Genomic DNA, 9,855 nt, shown 5'->3' with positions numbered 1-9,855 from the left:
TGATTTCCCTGTCAGTCACGGTTGTACTATCTTTCCATTTGAGTATTTCGCTGTTTTTAGAATACATCTGTCCTGCAACTTCCTCATTTTTCTCAGAAATTCAAACCATTGCTGCTCTGCTGTCATCCCTGCTGGCATCGTTTTCTAATTTACTTTGGCCAACTCCTCTCTCATAGCACTGTAATTCCTTTACTCCACCAAAACACTGTTACGTCAGACTGTACTTTCTCCCTATCAAATTTCAAGTTGAAGTCATTCATATTTCTCCTAAGGGTTCCTTTACCTCCGTCATCACCTCTGGTTCAATACATAAACACCCAATTCAGTACATCTGATCTTCTAATCGACTCAGCAACAAACTGATCAAAAAAGCCATCTTGGGGTCAATTACCAACCTGATTTTCCCAATCCGCCTGCATGTTAAAATTTCCCATGATGATTGTAACATTGTTTTTTTTTTGACTGATTTGATGCCATTCTTTACCAGCAGAGCCATGCCACCCCCTCTGCCTCCCTTCCTCTCCCTCCGATACAACGCGTAAACTTGGATATCGAGCTCCCAACTGCAACTATCCCTCAGCCACGATTCAGTGATGGTCACAAGATCATTACCAAAAACCTGTAAAATTGCAACAAGATCATCCATCTTATTTCTTATACTCTGTGCATTGAGATATATAGTAACACTTTGAGTACTGTATTTGCTACCATTTTTGACTCAGCATCCCTAATGTACTGATAGTCACCCTGCTGACTGCAATCATCTGCCAGCCCTTTTTGATAGTCTCACTGCACACTATTTTTGCTTTTTTACCATCCATCTTATCCTGAGTCCCTTCACTCCAATTCCCTGTCAAATTGGTTTAAGCCCTCCCCAACAGCTCTGTCTGTGAGAATATTGGCCCCCCCTTGGGTTCAGATGCAATCCATTCCTTTCGTGCAGATCATACCTCCTCAAGAAGAGATCCCAATGATCCAGGAACCTGAAGCCCTGCCCCCTGCACCGGCTTCTCAGCCACATATTAATCCGCCAAATCATCCTGTTTCTACCCTCACTGACACGTAGCACAGGTAGCAATCCAGAAATTGCCACTCTGGAGGCCCTGCTTCTCAGCTTTCTACCTAGCTCACTGGTTTATGTCTCTCGTTTGCTATGAAAATGGGGGACACCTCCCTCTCCCTTGCCTGGGAGAGAGAGAGAACCTGAGGGTTGTCGAATTTTGGATGAAATGCGAAGCTTTTGGGGTAACTTTGGTTTGTGTCATTATTATTGCTTAGCACACGCTTGGGCTTGGTGATTGTACCGATGTGAGTTTATTTTTGCTGGTGTGGGTAGGGGGATTATTGCTTGCTGCTGCTTATGTGTGGGAGGGGGAGCTGGGGGGGACTTTGGGGTTCTCAGGTTTAACTGTCATTCATTCTTTGGGACACTTCTCTGTTTTCGTGGATGTTTTGTGAAGAAAAAGCATTTCAGGATGTATATTGTATATATTTCTCTGATATTAAACTTGACCTTTGAAAACCTTTGAGCTCTCCAAATTCTCTCTTCAGTACCTCTTTTCCTTCCTATGTCATTGCTACCAATATGTAACAAGAGGGCTGCTCTCCTTCCCCTTCCAACTTGCTGTAGGCACAATCCAAGATATCCCTGATCCTGGCACCTGGGAAGCAACACACCATTCAGGTATCCTGTTCATGTCCACAGAATCTCCTGACTGTTCCCCTGACTGTTCCCCTGACTATTGAGTCCCCTGTCACTACCGCTCCCCTCTTCTCCTCTTTCCCTTCTGCACCACGGATCCATGCTCAGTCAGTAAGCTGGTCTCCATGGCAGTCCCTGAGAGTATCCAAAATGGTATACTTATTATCAAGTTGATGATGAGTGGGTGGAGAAGAGACATATTTATTCAGAAGTCGATATGCATCTTCACAGATTTGTGGGTTTTCAGGGAGTGAATTAAATCATTATTCATATATACCCCTATGGATATAAGCAAAATGTGATGTTTGGCCCATTAAGTCTGCCTGCCAATTATTATCCCTCTCAACCACATTCTCCTGCCTTCTCCCCATAACCATCATCTTCCTTATAATCAAGACCCTTCAGCCTCCGCTTTAAACATACCCATTGACTTTTGGCCTCCACAGCAGTCTGTGGCTAACGGGGCTAAGCACACAGCCTTGTGGTGCAACTGGGCTGATGGGGATTGGGGAGGAGATGATGTTGCCAATCCCATCTCAGTGTTTTGATACCCCATCACCAGATAAATCCCTGTAACCCCTGCCACCTCCTCTAACCACCCTCCACTCCGACAGATTGAGGAGTATCTCTGCTTCCCTTGTGTCTGAGATTGGGTTTTGATTTGCTCCTTATTAGGTCTTAACAAGTTCTTGAATAGTGTCCTATTCTCCAGCTGAAGAAATTCCTTCTAGTCTCCATTCGAAAGCGACACCCTTCTATTTTGAATCTGTGCCATTCCAGTCCTAGACTGATAGGTATCTGAGTAGCCAGGGCATCAAAGGTTATGGTGAGAAGGTGGGGGAGTGGGACTAAATAGGAGAATGGATCAGCTCATGATAAAATGGCGGAGCAGACTCGATGGGCCGAATGGCCTACTTCTGCTCCTTTGTCTTATGGTCTTATGGTCTAGACTCCTCTCACATCCATTCTGTCTGGGCTTTGCAAAGTTTGATAGGTTTCAATGAGATCTCCTCTCCCTCTTCTCATCTATGGAGAGTACAGGCCCAGAGCTATTAAACCCTCGTCATATGTTAACCCCTTCATTCCTGGCATCATTCTCTCCTCTAGACCCTCTCCAGCGCTAGCACATCTTTTCTTAGATCAGTGGCCCAAAACTGCTCTTAAAGCTCCAAATGGGGTCTGGCCGATGCCTTGCAAAGCCTTAGACACACAGACTTGCTTTTATATTCTAGTCCTCTCGAAATTAATGCTGACATTGCTGTTGCCTGCCTCACCACTGGCTCAATTTGCAAGTTAGTCTTGAGGGAATCCTGCACCAGGATTTACACACACACAAAGGAGGAACTCGGCAGGTCAGGCAGCATCCACGGAAAGGAATAAAGAGTCGACGTTTGGGGTCAAGACTCTTCATTTGAGCCGACGTGTGATCAAATCTTGGAAAATGGGGAAATAAAATTGCCGGGCTGTTGGGGGCGGTGTGTGTTTTGTTTTGGACAGACTCGATACCTCCCTCACAGTTTACCGCAACTTATCTAACACACGATTCTTTTATTTTCCGTTTCAGCTGCTGTCGCCATAACCTTAAGAGCCCCAAGACGACGCTTTATTTTTCGTTTGGTCCCACAAGCCGTCGCCAGCTTGAAATGCTAATAGAACCGCAAGGCGTAATACTCGTGACGAATCACAGCGAGAATACCCGTCCACTGTGATCAGAGATCTCTGCAGTTTATGAAGGTTTATTCAGCGCCGGGGAGACAGCAGTCTGCTATACTTTGAACGCTTAGCTCTTTTGTGGGTGAGTTGTCAAATTTTGTTGAAACCGGTTGAAATTGCCCGCACGCGTTACGCTAAGACAGAGGCTAGAGAAAAGCCGCGGTGACTGCGGCTCCTACTTGCTCCCAGATGGATAAATCAAATAAAGCCCTTTCGTGAGATATGTGAGATGGCCACCTAATTAGCGGTGTGGAGAAACGGAGAGATCTTGGGATCCAAGTCTATAGTTCCCTCAGAGTTGCCTTGCAAGTTGATAGGGTTGTTAAGAAGGTGTAAAGTTCTTCATTATCTATCTACTTCATCGATCTATCAACTTTATCATTTCTTGTCAGTGTCTCTTTCTGCACACACATTCCTGTGCCTGCCAACGGTTTATGGACGTACAAATAATCTGTGTATATAAGCTATCTTATGTATTTATATTTATTGGGTTTTTTAATTACTGCGGTTTTTTGTTATGTTTTTTTGTGCTGCATGGTTTTGAAGGGAGCAGTTACTCTATTGGGAGTATTCTATAGGCCCCTGGTAGCAGCAGAGATACCGAGGAGCAGATTGGGAGGCAGATTTTGGAAAGGTTCAAAAATAACAGGGTTGTTATCATGAGTGACTTTAACTTCCCTCATATTGATTGGCACCTGATTAGTTCCAAGGATTTAGACAGGGCAGAGTTTGTTGACTGTGTCCAGGATGGATTCCTGTCACAGTATGTTGACAGACCGACTAGGGGGAATGCCATACTAGATCTATGTCTATCCCAGCATGTGAAGACAGACTCCGGCGGATTGAGCGGACGAGACCAATGGAAGGTCCAACGGTCAAGAAGGCGGTCTCTGCAAGCGTCGTGGAATGTGTAGAGTAGGACAAGACACAGAAGACGTCCTGGTCATCCACTGCGCCTAGTCCCATCTCCAGCCATCTCGACTCTGTCTTGCCACTGGATCCAGATGGGAATTGGGAAGAGAGAGTGAGGCTGACGCTGCGCAACTCTCCCTCACTTAAATCCAAATCACGCGCTAGTCTGGACACCATCATAATGGTGTTGAGGTCCTCATCGACATCACTGATGGACGAACACACACTCACATCTAGTATCATGTAACGAACCGGGAGAAGTCACAGATCTCTCAGTCGGTGACCATCTGGGGGACAGTGACAACCATTCCCTGGCCTTTAGCATTATCATGGAAAAGGATAGAATCAGAGAAGACAGGAACATTTTTAATTGGGGAAGGGCAAATTATGAGGCTATAAGGCTAGAACTTGCGTGTGTGAATTGGATTGATGTTTTTGCAGGGAAATGTACTATGAACATGTGGTCGATGTTTAGAGATCTCTTGCAGGATGTTAAGGATAAATTTGTTCCAGTGAGGAAGATAAGAATGGTAGGGTGAAGGAACCATGGGTGACAAGTGAGGTGGAAAATCTAGTCAGATGGAAGAAGGCAGCATACATGAGGTTCAGGAAGCAAGGATCAGATGGGTCTATTGAGGAATATAGGGAAGCAAGAAAGGAGCTTAAGAAGGGAATGAGAAGAGCAAGAAGGGGGCATGAGAAGGCCTTGGTGAGTAGGGTAAAGGAAAACCCCAAGGCATTCTTCAATTATGTAAAGAAAAAAAGGATGACAGGAGTAAAGGTAGGACCAATTAGAGATAAAGGTGGGAAGATGTGCCTGGAGGCTGTAGAAGTGAGCGAGGTCCTCAATGAATACTTCTCTTCAGTATTTACCAGTGAGAGGGAACTTGATGACAGTGCGGACAATATGAGTGAGGCTGATGTTCTGGAGAATGTTGACATTAAGGCAGAGGCGGTGTTGGAGTTATTAAAATACATTAGGAATGATAAGTCCCCAGGGCCTGACAGAATATTCCCCAGGCTGCTCCACGAGGTGAGAGAAGAGATTGCTGAGCCTCTGGCTAGGATGTTTATGTCCTCCTTGTCCACGGGAATGGTACCGGAGGATTGGAGGGAGGCGAATGTTGTTCCCTTGTTCAAAAAAGGTAGTAGGGATAATCTGGGTAATTATAGGCCAGTGATCCTTACGTCTGTGGTGGGAAAGCTGTTGGAAGATTCTTAGAGATAGGACCCAAGGGCATTTAGAGAATCATGGTCTGATCAGGGACAGTCAGCATGGCTTTGTGAAGGGCAGATCGTGTCTAACAAGCCTGATAGAGTTCTTTGAGGAGGTGACCAGGCATATAGATGAGGGTAGTGCAGTAGATGTGATCTATATGGATTTTAGTAAGACATTTGACAAGGTTCCACATGGTTGGCTTATTCAGAAAGTCAGGAGGCATGGGATCCAGGGAAGTTTGGCCAGGTGGATTCAGAATTGGCTTGCCTGCATCACCTTCCAGCTTCTCATATTATCCCACTCACCTGGTTCATCTGTCAGCTGCCAGCTTGCACTCCGCCTCCCCCCCCCCTCCTTTTATCTGGCTCCTGTCCCCTATCTTTCCAGTCCTGATGAAGGGTTTCAGTCGAAACGTTGCTTGCTTATTCCTTTCCAAAGCAGCTGTCTGACCTGCTGAGTTCCTCCAGCACCTTTGGTTGGAGCACACTTGGAGCATAGTGTTTGCCTCATCATAGGAAGGATGTGGAAGCTTTAGAGAGGTTGCTGAGATGCACCGGGATGACAGAGCATGTCTTATGAGCTAGGGTTTTTTTTTCTTTGAAAGGAGGTGGATGAGAGGTGATGTGATCGAGATGTAGAAGATTATGAAAGGCACACAATCAATACCAGAGGGCATCCACCCTTTTTTGGTAAGTTTAGGGGAGACGTCAAAGTTATGAATTTTACACAGAGAGTGGTGGGTGACTTGAACGAACTCCCAAGGCTGGCGGTAGAGTCAGATATGTTAGGGACATGAAACACATTCTTAGATAGGTACTTAGGAGAGCTATGTGAGAAAGAAGGGCTCTCTCTCTCTCTCTCTCACACACACACTTTCTCACTCACTCTCTCACTCTGGTGTACTGTGTGTCTGAAATGTGGCTCATTCAACGGCGAGGAGCAAAGTGTTGCCGACCATGTAAACAATCTTAAGGGTTGCGGTTCCAATTAAAACTATCTTTAGCCGGTGATATTACTTTGTGTTATGTGTGTGTTATATGTACTGTACTGTGCATCTTGTGCAGAGACAGAGAGGCAGGACGGGATGAGAGGTGGAAGGGTGGGGTGGGACCGGGAGGGAGGGGTATTGGGGGTGGGGTGGTGGAAGGGGGAGGGGTATTGGGGATAGAGTGGTGGAAAGGGGGGTGGGGAGGAATGGAAAGAGGGAGAAGGAAGAGGGGTGGAGGGAATGGAGGAGGGGGGAAGAGGGGTGGAAAGGAAGTGGGAAGGGGAATGGGGTGGTGGGGGAGAAGAGAGGTGGTGGGGGAGAGGAGGGGAAGAAAGGTGGAAGGGAAATGGGTGGGGAAGAGGAGTGGTGGGGGAGCAGAAGGGTGGGGTGGAGTGGAGGGGAGGGGAAAGGGGTGAAGGGAGAGTGGTGGGGGTGAGGGGAGGGGGAGGGGGTGGAGGTGAGGTGAGGTAGAGAGGGGAGGGGTGAGGGGAGAGGGGGGAGGTGAGAGGTGGGGGGAGAAGTGAGGGATGAGGGGAGGGGGTGGAGGTGAGGTGAGGTGGAGAGGGGTGGAGGTGAGGGGAAGGGGAAGGGTGGTGGTGAGGGAGAAGGAGGGGAAGGGTGGTGGTGAGGGAGGGGAAGGGGGTAGAGGGGAGGGGAAGTGGGGGGTGGAGGTGAGGTGAGGTGGAGGTGAGGGGGAGAGGGGTGGAGGTGAGGGAGGGGGTGGAGGTGAGGGGAGGGGAGGGAGGGGGAGGGGGAGAGGGGAGGGGAAGTGGGGGGTGGGGGTGGAGGTGAGGTGAGGTGGGGAGGGGGAGGGGGAGGGGAGGGGAAGTGGGGTGAAGGAGGGGGATGGGGTGGTGGTGGAGGGGTAGAATATGAGGGGATGAGGGGAAGAGGGGAGACGGATGGACGGGAAAGGGAAGGAATGGGGTATGGGGGAGGTATTGAGGCCAGGGGAGTTTGTGTATAATTTTCTGTTAATAATTAACCTTCGTCACTGGTATTTGTAACATGGCCGCTGGAGGCTCTTTGTCACGGCTCGTATATCCTGCGTGCGCTTTTGTCAGTAAATAACAGTTTGTATTTGGAAGGGAGGGGAGCAGTTTGTCTTCTTTCACTTTCGGCTGCAGCCGCGGCAGTGAGCGGGGGAGAGGACGGCGATGGCCAGCGTCTCGCTGGCCCGGGACACTCTGTGCTGCCCAATCTGCCTGGAGCTGCTGAGCGAGCCGGTAACGGTGCCGTGCGGCCACAGCTTCTGCCGGGCGTGCATTGGCCGCCACTGGGAGGTGCAACAGCGAGGCGCCGGCGGCTGCAGCTGCCCGAGCTGCCGGCGCAGTTTCGAACCGCGACCCTGGCTCGGCACCAGCACGCTGCTGGCCCAGATCGTGCGCTCCCTGGCGCAGGCTTCGCCACCGGCCGCCGGGCCCGGGGACGTTCCGTGCGACTCGTGCCCGCGCCAGCAGCCGCTGAAGGCAGAGCGCTCCTGTCTGCAGTGCCAGGCCTCCTTTTGCCACAGTCACCTGCAGCCGCACCGCCAGAGCCCGGCTTTCCGCCACCACCGCCTGGCACTGCCGCTCCGTGACCTGAGCCTGCGCCGCTGCCCCACGCACGGCAAACCGCTGGAGAGCTATTGCCGCACCGAGGGCCGCTGCGTGTGCTGGGTGTGCGCCCTGCAGGAGCACCGGGAGCACCAGGTCAGCACTGTGGAGGAGGAGGCGGCTCGCAGGCAGGTGAGGGCTGTGGGCAGGAGGGGGGAGACTGGCGTATGTGTGAGAGATGTGAGATTGGCAGAGGAGGGTGGGCGAAAGTCGGGGGACGGGGTAACAGGGAGGAAGGATGAGCGAAAGGGAAGGGTGTGAGGTTGAGGAGAGGATTGGTGAAGGGATCAGGAGTTTGGGGTGAAATTGGGAGGGGAGAGGGGCTCCAGCCTGGGAGAAGAGGGTGGAGTTTAGGAGGTAGGCCTGAGGAGGAGTGGAAATGATGTAGTGAGGGAGGGGTGAAGGAGGGACAGTGTTTGAGGAGTGAGGGGTTAAGAGGTTGGGGAGAGGTGTGTAGGAGTCATGAGTCTGAGGGAGCAGTCAGATGGGAGTGAGTGCAGGAAGGAGGGGAGAGGGACTGTGTGCATGGGAGAAGAGGCTGAGAGGAGGGGCGTTTGGGGTGAGGATCCAGGGAGTGGGGTTAGTTAGGTTTGGGTTGTGAAATTTAGGGAGTGGAGGGTGATGGGCCAAGAGGTTGGGGGTCTCTGATGGATTGGGGAGAGCCATCTGAGGGTGGGGGTTGTGAGTTGGAGGGAAGATGGTCTGTGTGTCCTGAGGTGGTGGATGGGTCTTAGAATTGGGGAGGGAGGGGAGGGGAGAGAGAGTTTGGAGTGTCCATGTGAGGGAGGGGAGATGATGTCTGCGTGGGGTGGGGAAGAGCAGGCCTCTGGTAGGATCTGGGAGGTGTGGGGAGCTGTCGACCTCTGGAGTGGGGTAGGTGAATGGTAGATGTGGGAAGGTTCGGGGTCAAAGCTTGGTAGGGGAATTTCTGGAGTGAAATGGTTGTGAATAATCAGGAGGTCAGGCAGGTGAGGTGATGTGAGTCAGAGCCTAGAGCTACTTGGGACGGGGAAGGTCATGAGGAAGTGGGATGGAGTGGGGCAGCTGGTGAGTGGGTTCACTGTACTATGGAAGAGGACCTCACTGCAGAGAAAGGCCTAATCTTAGCACGACGCAAGGGACCTGGGCAACACACACAACACTTGATGGAAGATCTTGGCATGAAACGTCAGCTGTTTGTTCCTCTCTTCAGATGATGCCTGATCTGCTAAGTTCCTCCATCATTTTGCGAGTGTTGCTCTGGATTTTCACCGTCTGCCGAATCTCTTGAGCGAGACGCAAGATGCTGGAGGAACTCAGCAAGTCAGGTGGTGTCTATGGTGGGGAATAAACAGTTGGTGTCTCGTGCTGGCACCCTTCATCAGGACAGGAGAGGAAGGGGGACGAAGCCAGGATGAAGGTGCAGGGGGGGAGGAGAAGGAGTACAAGCTGGCAGGTGATAGGTGGAGCCACGTGAAGGGGAGGGTGATGAAGTAAGAAACTGGGAGGGGAAGGGTGGAAGAGGTAAAGGGTTGAAGAATAAGGAGTAGGAGAGGAGAGTGGACCATGGGAGAGAGGGAAGGAGGAGGAGGGGCACCAAAGGGAGGTGGGGAGAAAGGAAGGGGTAAGAAGGGAGCCATAATGAGTAATGAAAAAAAAGGAAATCAGTGGAGTGGGAGAAATTCACAAGAATAGGGAAATGTAGAATCTCTTGTGGAGTGACTTGATTTGAAGGTGGTGGTGCCAT

General features: G+C 50.4%; 1 protein-coding gene across 2 annotated transcripts in view; it reads left to right on the top strand.

Moving 5' to 3' along the window:
• Positions 1-7,485: 7,485 nt before the first annotated feature.
• The window catches only part of LOC134350343 (tripartite motif-containing protein 16-like), a 29,970-nt gene continuing 27,600 nt past the window's right edge, over positions 7,486-9,855 (top strand). Inside the window, exon 1 of one of the 2 annotated variants that reach the window (XM_063055408.1) lies at positions 7,486-8,225. In XM_063055408.1, the coding sequence (XP_062911478.1) occupies positions 7,692-8,225 (534 nt within the window). In that variant the 5' untranslated portion in view covers positions 7,486-7,691. Of the gene's footprint in view, positions 8,262-9,855 lie in introns of both variants that reach the window. The other variant, XM_063055407.1, reaches the window with a different exon arrangement.

This window comes from Mobula hypostoma, chromosome 8 (assembly GCF_963921235.1).
Source record: "Mobula hypostoma chromosome 8, sMobHyp1.1, whole genome shotgun sequence".
Lineage (NCBI taxonomy): Eukaryota > Metazoa > Chordata > Chondrichthyes > Myliobatiformes > Myliobatidae > Mobula > Mobula hypostoma.
This window is presented reverse-complemented; position numbering and strand designations above follow the sequence as displayed.